Source organism: Micromys minutus (genome assembly GCF_963924665.1).
Source record: "Micromys minutus genome assembly, chromosome: 12".
Lineage (NCBI taxonomy): Eukaryota > Metazoa > Chordata > Mammalia > Rodentia > Muridae > Micromys > Micromys minutus.
The window spans coordinates 12,503,954-12,517,251 of NC_137981.1; the positions used below are offsets into that span (position 1 = coordinate 12,503,954).

The following is a 13,298-nucleotide window of genomic DNA, read 5'->3' on the forward strand; positions in this document are numbered from 1 at the left end:
ATTGATCTTTTTTTTTTTTAATTAAAATACTTTGGAGAAGCCAGGCAGTGGTTCGCTAACTGTGCTAAAACATTACTAAAATGAGCTTCTAAAAGGATTTAAAATATCTTAAAGATGTTATTTGCTTTTTATTTGCTGATAATTTTTCTTTATGGAATACGTATCACTTGTCTTCATTTATAACATATACCACATCCCTCTGCATTCTGTAATTAAATTGAAATTTGCATGTGCACACTGCAGAGCACACAGCAGCAGGTCCCTTTTTCTCCAGTGTAGTGGATGTGCCTCATGTTATCTGAAAGGATTTTTGGAACTTTTCAAGTTATATTATTATTGGTTCATTGTGTTACTTTGCTGCTGCACTAGTTACATATCTTTCTGGTGGTTTTCCACACAGATAACTTACTCAAATTAGCTAAAATTGGTTTCTTCCTATATAGCCAATACATATTTCTCTCTCTCTCTCTCTCTCTCTCTCTCTCTCTCTCTCTCTCTTTCTCTCTCTCTCTCTCTCACACACACACACAGAGTAAAATGATGGTTAAATATTTTATCCTTGTATTTCAGAGTGAATAGGCAACAGGTTTTAAAAGAGTATAACTTAGCTCTCTGGAGTAGTATTTATAGTCTTCATAGATTTCCATGTCTCCTAATTTCGTGTATCCCAGGTTATTTTATCTTGTCACCAAGTCACCTAGGTACTACAGGAGTAAACAATGGATAGATGTAATACAGTGAGTTTGGATTCCTTCAAAAATAAATGTACTTTGTTGTTACAAGTAACTTACAGTCAAGCATGGTGGCATATCTTGTCCAAGGTTAGACCTTGTCTCCAAAAGGTTGCAAATCTGAAACTTCAGGGCATTGGCATACTGCCATGAGTAGAAAATGTCACCGTAATGTGAGGGCCAACAGGCTAAGAAGATACTTTAGAACTACTGAGTGTCACTCACTTTGTGTGTAAAACCTACATGACCCACTTTTTTTAGCTATGTCGTTTACCCGCTGTTGTGGCAAACTGCAGCCTGTCTTATCACTGTGTTTCAGCCCAGTTGGGGCTACATAGTGGGACCCTATCTAAACAAAAACAAAACTAAACCCACTTAATGTATATGTATGTATGTATGTATATATGTGTGTGTATGTATTTTTATATATGTGTATGTATGTATATGTGTGTGTATACACACACACATATACATACATACATACATACACACACACACAAACATCCCTGAATTCCTTCCCACCAAAAATGGCAAAATCTTTACACATTCAGATTCCAGGCATTGTGCCAGGGAGATGTTTAATGTATAGTAAAAGTTTAATTTAGTACAAATATTTTATGACATACCACACCGATGAAGCAATTAAGGTAACACAGTATTTGGCCATTAACTGATTTTTAAAAATTGTATAGGGTTTAAGAGTGTGTTCTAAGATGTTACTGTCACATTTGTGAACAATATAGATTGCTTAGGTAAGAAGACAGAAGCTCTGTGTGATGGCCCTTAACACCAGCCTGTAGACGGCTGAAGTTGAGGTTCTGTGTTGTATTGTAAGAAACTGTTTTACAAAAGGAGCTACTAGAAGCAGTCATAGATTAGTAACGTCTGCGTGTCTAGTGTGGCTGCGAGACTGAATCAAAGTTCCATTAGACGGTGTTTGGTCTTCTGAAGACTAAGGCAGCTGGAATGAGATAGATATAAACTACTCTTACAACACTGACCACAGCAGTACAGAAAGGGTCAGCAAAGGACCTCTAGAACTAGAAGGTTAACTTGAGACTTCCATATACATGAAGAAAGAAAAACTCATAAGTTGAATATAACAGGGGTCTTGTTGTCCAGGGGTTAGGTTGGTATGAAGGACTCAGTGTCATTTTTCAGTTGGTTATGTCTGTTTTAGGTGGTACATTTGACCAGATAGCGCCTTCTTCATAGGATATGTTGGGAGCTGGGACGTGGACACAAAGCTGTAAGGAATCCCTAATGAGACTAGGTAACTGGGTAGATCTAGATCCATTGTTAAGAACCATTAGGAGATTCTTGGCAAGGTAGTCATTTTAATGAAGTCATTCAGAGTGGTAGGTACTTCTAGTCCCAACTAATTGAGAGGGTAAGGCTAGTTCAAAGCCAGCCTGATCAAAAGAGTGACAGACACCTCGTCTAAAAAAATCTATCAAGGTGGCGATGAATGGCTTGGTGTGAATCCTAAAACCTGAGTCTAATTTCTGTGTCTCCCGTTCTGGAAGGAAAGAAGTGATGTCCCCAACTTGTTCTCTGATTTCCATATATGCACCATGGTACAGACCAACCTGCTTGGATGTTAAATACTTCAAAGACATTTGTATCTGTTTTTAAGATAACTAGCAATTTGGGGAGCTTTTTAAAAGTGCCCCAGATGACAAACCAGAAATCCTCCCAGTAGAGCACATGGAAATGTGCCCAAGGACCTAGGTTGGAGCCCAAGCAACACACAAACCTTGTGGGTTGTTTATTATTGAGCTATTCAAAACTTAGGACTTTAGTTAATTGGCTGCTTAGCATTTTTGTGAAACAAAGGATAGAGGTGGAAGTTGGCTTTTAAAAGTATAATCAATTTAATTAAGATCAGTATCAAGATAAAGGCTCTTGTGATATTTAAAAGTATGTTCTACATAAAAACTGGAAATATTAGCTAAGTGTCATCGCTAAAAGTAGTAGCAATTGGCTTGAAAGAACCCCAGTTTAGTTTTCAGCACACGTGTGGAATCTCAAAACCAGCTCCTGCCGATCTAGCAGCTTGTCTGTCCCCTCTCTGAGCTGCATTTATGTGTGCAAACATCTGCTTACATATACAGAAACAAGAATTTAAAAGATAACTTAATAATGAAAGAGTGAGGCATGCCATGGTGCACACCTTTAATCCATCCCAGCATTCGAGCCAGTAACGGGCAGATCTCTGAGTTCCAGGGCAGCCTGCTTGCCATGGGTATATTTGCTTTTTTAAAAAACAGAACAAAAAAAGTTGAAAGTAAAATTGATGTCTTCTAAAGGCAGAATGATCGTAAGCTTGATGTGGGGTGCGTTGTGAGACTGCCTACAAAACACGACACATATGTCAGGACCAGAGAGTGTCCGCCCACAGCTGGACTTGTCCCTGGACAAAGAGAAGTGAAAGTTGGGTGCCCTGCAGAATTACCAGAAAGAAAACACAAGTGAGAAGCCAGATGGTCTTAACCTTGAGAGCCAGAGTGTTTGTTTCTTGGCCACTTCTGAGAGGAAGGGGAACATTGGGGTGGGGGTGGTATGAAGCCTTGGGCTCATTCCCTCAGCTCTCTGCTCTGGTCTTAGCAGCATGAGCCTGGTCTGCAGCTGCCAGCTTCCCTGTGTAGTCCTCTCCTGCACACTTGTTCATTGTCTCTCCAGCATGAGGTTGTGAACCTTCCTCATAGCTCCTGTCTGCTGGACTGAATGATTCTTACCTTTTGAACAGTTCCTGCCCTGTGCTAAGAGTGACTTCTTGGGGCACAGAGACCTCATATTGGCGCTCATTGCACTTTTGTTGAATTAGTGAACAGGCAGTTTATTCAAGGTTACACTGGGTCATCAGCATAATCAAAACAGAACTTTTCTTTTTTCTTTTTTGTGCCATGTAATTTAGGCTGATTGTGACTGTAATGGAGCACAGAAGATTGATGCCATGAGTTAAGGGAGGTGCTGTGCTGTTTGCACAGAGCTTGGTCTTGGAAAGATGCCGAAGGCCTTAGCATCAGTCACATGGAGGCATAAAATTTTGTGATGAGAAGTTTAATCTTAGAGTTTTATTATGTTTTTTTTCTTGTGTGTGTGCGTACTCTTTATACTTGTATTGTCTAATTGCTTTAATTTTCTGTTAACAAAAAACATGACTGAAGTTCTCTGTTACCCCGGCTGGCCTTGTATTTACAGCTACTTCAGCCTCCCTGGTAGATAGGATTACATCCTGAGTTGGAGGGTCCAGCAGCCTCCTCCTAGGCTTTTTGTACCCCTCCCCAGCTGCCCTCTGACAGTGGCAAATATTGCGGAGTTGGATAAGTAAGTCACATTCGTCTATCCACATTTGTTCATATGAAATTATGGCTGGGTTTGCCCAGAAGGACCAACCATGGAGCACTTGACTATTGAAATGAGAGCTGCTGCATTGTGCAAGTCAGGGTGGACTTGCTGCCTGGTGTGCTTGCTGGGAAGCATCTCCCTTGCACAGCCTGCATAACTCCTGCTCCATTACTCAGTGAATAGCCCACGTGATGTTTGCATTCCATTAGTGCAACATCTGGGCAGTGTGTAATGCACATGACTTAATATGACACCTGCAAAACGGTTTTTTCTCAAGGCTTAATTCTCATGTTATCTGCCAGAGGTGCTATTTTAATAAATAGTAAGAAAAGCTCAAATATCATATGATATTTGCTAGTGCCTTTAACATTTTAAATGGAAAAAAATAAACTTGTTTTTCTTTTATGTGAGTTTTCTCTGCATATATGAATGTGCATTTACACACGTGCCTGTTGCCGAAGAGGCCAAGAGAAGGATTCATACCTGTATCAAGAGCCTTCTTGTAGGTGATGGGAACACAACCCAGGTCCTCTGTAGGCAGCCAGTGCTCTTGACTACTGAGCCATCTCTCTCACCTCTCATGCCTTTTAATAAGTCATTTTTATTTTACTTAGACACACATATATACATATTAATTCTTCTGCCTGCATGTATGTCTGTGTGAAGATGGTGGTTCCCAGACAGTTAAGAGCTTCCTTGTGGGTTCTGGGAATTGAACCTGTGTGTGCTCTGGAGCAGCAGCAATGCTCTAAACTGCTGAGTAATTTCTCCAGCCTCTCCCATGCCTATGTCAGCTGGTTTGTATATTAAATAAGCAGCTGACCTTTGGAGATGGTAATAATTTACTTAAAAATTGACCTTTTAAGACAGTGCAGCTACCCGAGTTCATCACCCTCAAACCAAATGTGAAGTTACTGTTGCTTGTGTGCCGCTGCCTGCCTGTTTCCCCTGGCACTGACAGACATGCCCAGGAGCTGAGCTCCAGGCTGCCTTACATCCTGGGACACATTACTGTAGTCCAGCTCATCCTTGATGGTGATGCTCTTGCTGTTTTCCGTGACCAGCTGATCCCTTTGGCATGCATAAGAAGAGAAGGATGTGATGTTCAGTGGTAGACTGGAGGCCTTGGGGTCTGTCCCCTGTATCTGGTGGCATTTGCCACCCCCTTGTTTCAGATTCGTCACTGGTCTACATACTGAGTTATAGATTAGGCAGGTCTGTATAATACTATGTCTCAGGAAGAAAAAGGGAGGGAGAAAAAAAGAGGTTGAGCTAGGCTAAGTTTTCAGTGCCCCCTCCATTGACATGTTCCTCACTGCTGCCTTGCTGCTACATGCTTTCACATCAGTGCTGGGATTTGCTGTTTCAAGTCTAATTTTCTGAACCTGGGCTTAATTACTTTTTCTTTGAAGTAACTTAACCACTCAAAGTGGTGAAATCTGTGTAATTCCAGCACTTGGGAGATGGAGTAAGGAAGGTCAGAGTTCAGGGTCATCCTCAATGTCGTAAGTGCAAATTAATGTGATATGTAAGATCTTAGCAAACAAAAATTCAACAACATAAGGGCAGATTAATGTGATATGCAAGATCTTAAACAAAAATTCTACAACATAAGGGCAGGTTAATGTGACATGTAGGATCTTAAACAAAAGTAAAACTCATTTAATGAAATCACTATTTTATAAATTACTAGATTTTGTGTGTTTACAAACCTAATATTTCTTTGGTAACTTGTAACCTTTAATGGAAAAATGAGGTGCTAAGAGAAATGGTGTGGTTAAGATCCTGGCTGCCCTTATAAAGAGGACTCACAACCCTTTATCTGTAGTCGCAGGCCCACCCACATGTTATGCACACATGTGCAGACAAAACATGTACACATGAAAGTTTGATTAAAAGTAATAATAAAATTTCCCCTATGGGGTCTGTCACAAGTGGGAAGGGCCATGTTGGCTGTGAGCACTGGTGTATGTGGCTCTTGTTATGTTTCCTCACAATGTGCATGCTTGGGAAAGAATCCCTGACGTTGAGTAGGGAGCAGCTGATGGAATGCCATTCTTTCGGAATGTCATTTCAGGAAATGTCACCATTTATTTAGGTTACTTTATAGTAACAATTTTCGGTGTTTCTCTTTAAATACTCTTGAGATTTTGTTGTTTGTGTTCTTTGAGTAACTCAGCCTCCATAGTTTCTGTTTTACTTGGGCCTTCTTAGCTTCTCACACATTTAATATAAATAGTCACTGTGTGTTATATCTAATACATGATGGGAAAGTCACATCATTGTCTACCACTCAGAAGGCCCAGAGAATGGTGCCTGGGTAGATAGTGGCTCTTTTCCTAGGAATATGGTATTTTCAAGATTGTTGAAATCATGAGTATGCATGGTACTGTGTATCTGAGTATATGAAAATGCTTGTTTAATCATTTGGTGTACCCAGAGATTCTCCTCTCCTCATACTTTGCTAATATAGTTTTTAAAATTGATTTATAGCACAAAACCATGGTTTCTATAAATTGTTATAGTTTTTTTTTTTTTCAAATCATTAAGGCACATTAGTAGGCCTGTGAGACCTCAATGAGGACATGCATCAATATTCCATCCAAAAGACTATTTGGGCAGTACTTCATATGTCAGGTTTAAAACCTAAGAGATATTTTTATCCTGTACTGTTCTAGGTAGAGTTTCAGTGTTTTGTGGTTATGTACTTCCTGAGTTCCAGACCAGATAATCTACTGAGTGAGGTCTAGGGTAGCCAGGGCCACACAGGAAAAAAAATCCCTGTCTCAAACACATCCATCCCCACCCCAACCAAAAAAAAAAAAAACAAACAAAAAAAAAAAAAAAAAAAAGGAAAAAAAACCCTGAAGTTAAGTCTGATAGTTGTGATTTCTACATTGCTTTTGTATCCTACTATAATATATTTCTAGTATATTATGGAAATGTATTTTCTAAGGAACAGATAAACTACACCTCTTATTTAAAAATCATGATTGCACTGAGCAACATTATCTGAAGTATATCTTGATAGAGCACAGTGAACATGTATGGCCTTGGCACAAGTAGAGAAAGGTTTTGTAGGTATAGTAAAATTAAGGTTTTTATATGACACATTAACATTTTAAAAAATGCAATTGGGTGTTCTGTATACATGTACTGTTGGTACAGGTGTGTGTCTAGTACCCAGAAGCCAGAAGCCATTGGATCCCCCGGAACTGGAGTTTACATCACTTGTGAGCGACCGTATGGGTGCTGAAATTTGGATCTGTCTTCTGGTGCTCCTAACGTGAGCCCCCGTGACAGGGTTTCGGTTGTGTCAAGGCACCAGTAATCTAGAACTATAATAAAGGCTTAGTTTAAAAGGGTTCTTTTCTTTCTTACCACTAAGATGGCACCATAAAGGCATTTGTTGCTAAGCGTGAAACCACCTGAGTTTGATCTCTGGAATTGACATGGTGGAAGTAGCAAATACTTCCAAGAAGTTGTCCTGTCACATGCTCACACACATACACACAATGTAAAAGAAAAAAATTGCTAGCAGATTTGAAGATCTTGAGACCAGTTTACAGTGTCAGATTTGTAAAGGTCTAAAATTTTTCTATCCCTAGGTTATTATGACCACCTGAATCTACTGAAGCCACGGGTCTATTACAGAAGAGCTTAAAATCCAGGAAAGCTGGGCTCCTGCTGCTGCACTAGGTCAGTTGGATTCTCATCTGTTTAGAAAGGAAGCTGCTGTCGCTCAGTTGTGACTTGTTCAGTTTGGGCTGTGTGTACAGCAGTTGCCATAGTTAACAGTCCCGGTGTTGTTTGGTTTGGGACAGAGTCTTAACTGTATAATCCACTGTGAGTCGAAACTCTTCATGGATTTTCTTTTCCTCCACCTTTATGTGTATAATCGTTTTACTTGCATGTATGTCTGTGGACCACATGTTTGCGTGGTATCTCTAAAAAGAAGGCACTGGATTCCTGAAACTGGAGTAGTGAATTCTGATGTTGGTGCTGAAAGAGCAGCCAATCTCTTTACAGAGCCATCTTCATCTCTTAATCCCTTTGCTTTAGCCAGTGAGTGCTGGGTTTCAGGCATGTGCCATGCAGATCCTTTGTGTATGGTGCTTCTGTGGCTTTGAATCCAGACCTTTGCACATGGCAAATGCCAATCACCAAACTACACTGTGGGGAGAATCCTAGTGTTCTTTTCTGGTTTTGAAATAGCTCACTATGCAGCCCGAAACTGAGACCAGTCTGGCTTCTGGTTCACCGTCTCTCTGCTGCCCAGTGCTGGGACTAAAGAATTTGCCAGACTACCAGGCCTGATGCTTTGTTTTTGTTGTTGGACAGTTTAGAGTTTAGCTGAAATCTTACAACTCTACCTGTATCCAAGAGGTATTTGTTTTGTTTTGTTATAATTGAAGTATAGCAGACTAAATATAGGGAGACCTGATTTTAAAGAAAGTGTAAATATTCCTGTGTGTGTATGCGAGAGTATTTTTTTTAAATGTAGGTTTATTGGTAACCTGCTTTTGGGTGGGTGAGTTCACTGGCCCCAAGGATGAAGGCCAGGGAAGTGATGAGGAAAGAGGGCTAGGAATAAGGGGAAGGAAGGAGTAAGAAAGAGGCATGTGTGTGTGCACAGAGAAAGGAGAGAGAGCCCTTCCCGTCTTGAAATGAGTACATAGACAGGTTTTCTTTTTGGGTTGAAGATACTATGTTGCTGCCTATGAAGGACACTCAGCACAGAAGGCTCTCCAGTGTAGCTCTGAGCTCCTGATAGGTTGCCTCCCATCATTTATACATCAAGCTGGGTGGTAGTCCATGGTGTGGCTTGCCTTGTAAAGTATCCCCACCTTCTGAACAGTAGCAATGTTTAGTGAGGCCTAGAGGAGGGAAGGGTCTTCTTTCAAGAACATTCAGACTTAGGATCTCTCTCTCACTGTCTCACACATCTCTCAATTCCTTAGTTTCTTCAAATGGATTTTTTTTCCTGACAACACCCACTGCTTTATTTGCTACCTTTTAGAGCTCTTCCCAGCTCCAGATTTACCACTGTTACCGTATGTTCCTTTGGTAAGAATGATTTACATGGGTAAAGTATATATAATGCTAGGTATAGTGGCTCCTTTCTCATCTGTTTAGGAAAGCGTTATTTTCCGTTTTGAAAACAGAAAAGGGCACATCTCCTGGTGCTTCTGACCTGCCCATCTGTCCTGTTCTGGCTGCTTCAGGTGTGGGTGCTGTGGAACAACAACAGTGATGGTGTTGCCCGAGACCTGAGACCCACATCGACAGGCAGGACACACAGAGTGGAATCAGAACATCCATTTTAACAAGAAGATGGGAAGACCCATGGGCAGAGTCGAGGAAACAGCATGTGTGTTTTAAGGTATCTATTGGCATCCTCTTATGTACCTCTACAAAGGATACCTTGCAGTTCAGTCCCGCTACCTGGCCTTTAAACAAGCATGACATAATTGTATTGGCCGTGATTAGTACGAGTGTTAAAATTTAAAGCCCTTTGGGTGATTATGGCTTAAGCAGCTGTCCAAATATTGCTTAGAGTAAAGTGGTTATCTTTAAAACAGATTTATTTATATTTTATTATACATAAGTACACTGCAGCTGTCTTCAGACACACCAGAAGAGGGCATCAGATCTCATTACAGATGGTTGTGAGCATCCATGTGGTTGCTGGGATTTGAACTCGGGACCTCTGGAAGCGCAGTCATCTGCTGAGCCATCTCTCCAGCCTGCAGTTAAATTTTCAAATAGCTATATATGTAGATCTTTTCATTAAGTAGAAATTAAAGCATAGGCTATGTGCATCAGAATCAAAGCTGTGGCACTATGTGGACTGCCCCCGCTCTCCACCCCAATTGGGAGGTTTTGAGAAAGGCTTTCTTTGTGTAGCCCTGGCTGCCTTAGGACCATACTGGCTCCAAAGTCCACAGAGTTCCACCAGTCTCTGCCTCCTGAGTGCTGTGATTAAACGTGTCACCACTGTCTGGCCAATGTAACACTCAGAGGGAGAAAATAAGATGTATAATAGAAAGAATATAATAAATCAAAATAAAATATATCACAAATCAAAGTTTAATTACTAAATTGATAAATGTACAAAAGTGACATGAGTCTTCCTTAAGAAATCATAAACTTAAGAATTTGCCATTTTAGTGGATGTGTGATTTCTTATAAACCCAGCCTTCAGTGACTGATGCAGTGGCAGTTCTGTGAGTTCAATCGTGGGATTTCCCAACTAGCCTAGGACACTTGGAAAAATCTTGTTTTAAGAAAAAAGCAGGTCTTGTTGGCCCCTAGTCTGTGCTGTTGAGGACAGTCTGGTGTACTCAGTGAGTTCCCAAGACAAGGTGTGTGCTTATATGTGCACTGGCGTAGAGAACGTCTAAACTGGATAAATTTATTGATTGTTAAGGATCAGGATTTGTGGCCAGCAGGGCTGTTCAAACAAGACAAAATACTTTACTGATGAAACCTTTGTCTCTTGCAGGTTACAGCATGCTTTGAGGAAAAGCTCTTAATGACAAAAGCAGCAACTCACAAAACCTCACTTAGCAACTATGCTCATGAGCAAGCACTGAAGTCTGCCTACAGTGGAGAGAACATTTTTGTGTATTGTGTGCACATCACTTGTCAATAAAAGCTGGGGGTGCGAGTTTCAGCTCGGAGAGGAGCTCTGGGATAGTAAGGAGAGGAAGGCGTGTGGCACTGTTCTGCTACAAGCTAGTTAAGAGAGCAAGCCTGAGCTTCTGATTCAGTGTCAGAATGAAGAGGCCAGGTGGTGAAGAATTAAAAGTTACCTTTTGTTTTCCAAAGACAAACTCACAAAGACTTAGTAGAAATTTTAATTCAAGTTTTTAATTTCTTTAAATATTTCTTATGTAGTGTTCCACATTGTGGAAAAAACTAAGCAGAACATTGAACAATTTGAACAATGGCACAAAAAAATGTACACAAACCTAAACAGGAAACAGGCTTAAATTCCAACAAGGCCATCTTTGTGGTCACTGCAGTTGTACTCTGTATGCTCCTATTAGCAACTTAACCTAAAAGGAGAGAAAGTATATCAGCACACACGGCTCCCACTGTAGGATATCCAGGCTACTTTTAATTAGGTGACCGGAATGGCTTGAGATCTTGCCTATAGCTGCCTCAGAGAGCCAAAAGCCTAACATTCAGACAGAACAGTGAACTTGTAATATGTAAAATGTGTAAAATATGAAGCAGAGATTCACCTTGGCAAAGGGTGCTTCTGTCAGCCTTATAAACAGTTTATTGGGGCCAGCAACAGGGCTGAATGAGTAAACAAAGTGACTATCCTAGAGGGGAAAGAGATAAGATAAAGTCAGACTTTAAACATTAAAATTTTGTTATAGGATCTGCCCAGAAAAACCTCAAAATTACCTTCTAGACTCAATGAATACCACCACAAAATGTCCTTACCCACTGAACTATTTGTTTTGGGTCCTGGTAGATGACACTGCCTGCCCTTGTCAGTCTTTTTGGCATGATACTTTGTAACATCTGTACATAGTGCATCCCCTTCACTTTTTTTTTAAAAACTGGGAAGTCAGTAAGATTTAAACTGTTTAACCAAAAAAAGAAGTGATGGCATGTAGGAATAAGGTCAACCACAACAAATACCAAAAGGCATTCTCTTAACCAAACCATAAGACGGCCACGTATGCCCAGCATTCCCATGAGTTCCAGACCTCAAGAGGCAGGAATACTGAAGTAAGTTCAGGGCCATATCTACATATAGATTTATTTAAAGGTCTTGTCTCAAAGACTCCAAACAAAAACGAATGTAAAATTATATAACCCTGGCTCTGATGACCCCCCCCCCCCCCAAAAAAAAAAACTTACCAGAAAAACAGGAAGCTGAAATTTATCATTTAAAACCACAGCTTGTACACTGCATGGTCCACAAAGCCGAGCAATAACATCTTTACCCAAAAAGTTTGCATGGAAAATGAAGAGGAGGACACCAGAGCCTAAGGAAGGGAGAGAAGATTAATGCTATTACAATAGCACTGGGGGGGTATGCGGGGGTCACTTCAGCTGACAGGGAGAAGGCCCCATTCAACAGTTTACTCCACAGTTTAAAAATCATAAAACTCAGAGATCTTGCTCAAGTATCCTCACAAGAGACTTGCATGCACACTACTGGTGGTTTGACTCTTTATCGTGTATGAGTGTTTTTTTTGCCTATATCTATTTATGGTGCCTGCTGCCTGCAGAGACCTTTACAAGAAACTGGAGCTATGAATGGTTATGTGTATGTGGATGCCAAAAGCTGAACTGTCCTTTACAAGTAGGTGATGTGTAATCTGAATATGTTGTACATGTTAGGGAGAAGAGGTGTAGACATCCATACCTGACATGAATACACATTAAAACATTGTTTTGTCTTTATACTTGGCATTTATTATATGTGCTAATAAACACCTGCATCTGTTTTTAGTTCCTGGAATTCTTCAAATGCAATCTGTAGGATTCTTCAAATCCACTCATAAATAACAAAAACCTTATTCTGTGTGTGCACCCCCCCCCCACGGTGTATAGAAGCCAGGCGGTTATTTTAGGAAGTTGGTTCTCTACCATGTGAGTTTTAGCGGTCAAACTCTCACCTCTCACCAGTCCTAACTAAACACATGTTAACACTGTAGATACAGACATTTAACATTAAAGGGATCTCCCTTGAATGTACATCTGTGGAGATAGGACAACCCTCAGGAGTTGGCTCTCTTTTACCATGTGGGCTCTAATTTTATTTATTCCTTTACAACTTAGAATATTAATGCTCTGATCATGTGCCATCCATTACTCTTACAAATCACTTCTTCCCAACAGTTCCCTCTCCTGCTTTTTTTGATGGCCCACTCCAGTTAACTAAGGTTGCTCACACAAGCATGGCTGGGTTCCACCACTGAGGAGGACCCCCACCAAAAAAGCACCATTAACTGCTTATAGCTCTGTTGCCCTTCCCGGGTTTTCTTAAGTTAAGCCAGGTAAAGGTTCATGCCTTTAATTCCAGCTTTCAGAAGGCTGAGACAGGAGTATATGACCAAGCCCTAAACCAGGTATGGTAGAGCACATTTTAAATCCCAGCACACGGGAGGGTGAGGCAGGTGGATCTGAGTTCAAGGCTAGCTAGATGTAAGTGAGATCTTGTCTTAATAACATGAAGGAACTTAGTAA

General features: G+C 40.6%; 2 protein-coding genes across 5 annotated transcripts in view; one reads left to right on the forward strand and one right to left on the reverse strand.

Annotated features, from left to right (window-relative positions):
- Nucleotides 1-10,722, forward strand: part of PSPC1 (paraspeckle component 1) — a 73,298-nt gene extending 62,576 nt beyond the window's left edge. Inside the window, exons 7-9 of the transcript XR_013975274.1 lie at nucleotides 7,691-7,781; nucleotides 9,308-9,465; nucleotides 10,588-10,722. The gene's annotated coding sequence lies outside the window, so the exon portion shown is untranslated. The remainder of the gene's footprint in view (nucleotides 1-7,690; nucleotides 7,782-9,307; nucleotides 9,466-10,587) is intronic.
- Nucleotides 9,772-13,298, reverse strand: part of MPHOSPH8 (M-phase phosphoprotein 8) — a 30,713-nt gene continuing 27,186 nt past the window's right edge. For 2 of the 4 annotated variants that reach the window (XM_080926938.1, XM_080926935.1), the window contains exons 12-13: nucleotides 11,964-12,091; nucleotides 10,845-11,416 (exon numbers count right to left, since the gene is read on the reverse strand). In XM_080926938.1, coding sequence (XP_080783064.1) covers nucleotides 11,273-11,416; nucleotides 11,964-12,091 — 272 coding nt within the window. In that variant the 3' untranslated portion in view covers nucleotides 10,845-11,272. Of the gene's footprint in view, nucleotides 9,830-10,844; nucleotides 11,417-11,963; nucleotides 12,092-13,298 lie in introns of those variants that run through there. The other 2 variants (XM_080926937.1, XM_080926936.1) reach the window with 2 other exon arrangements.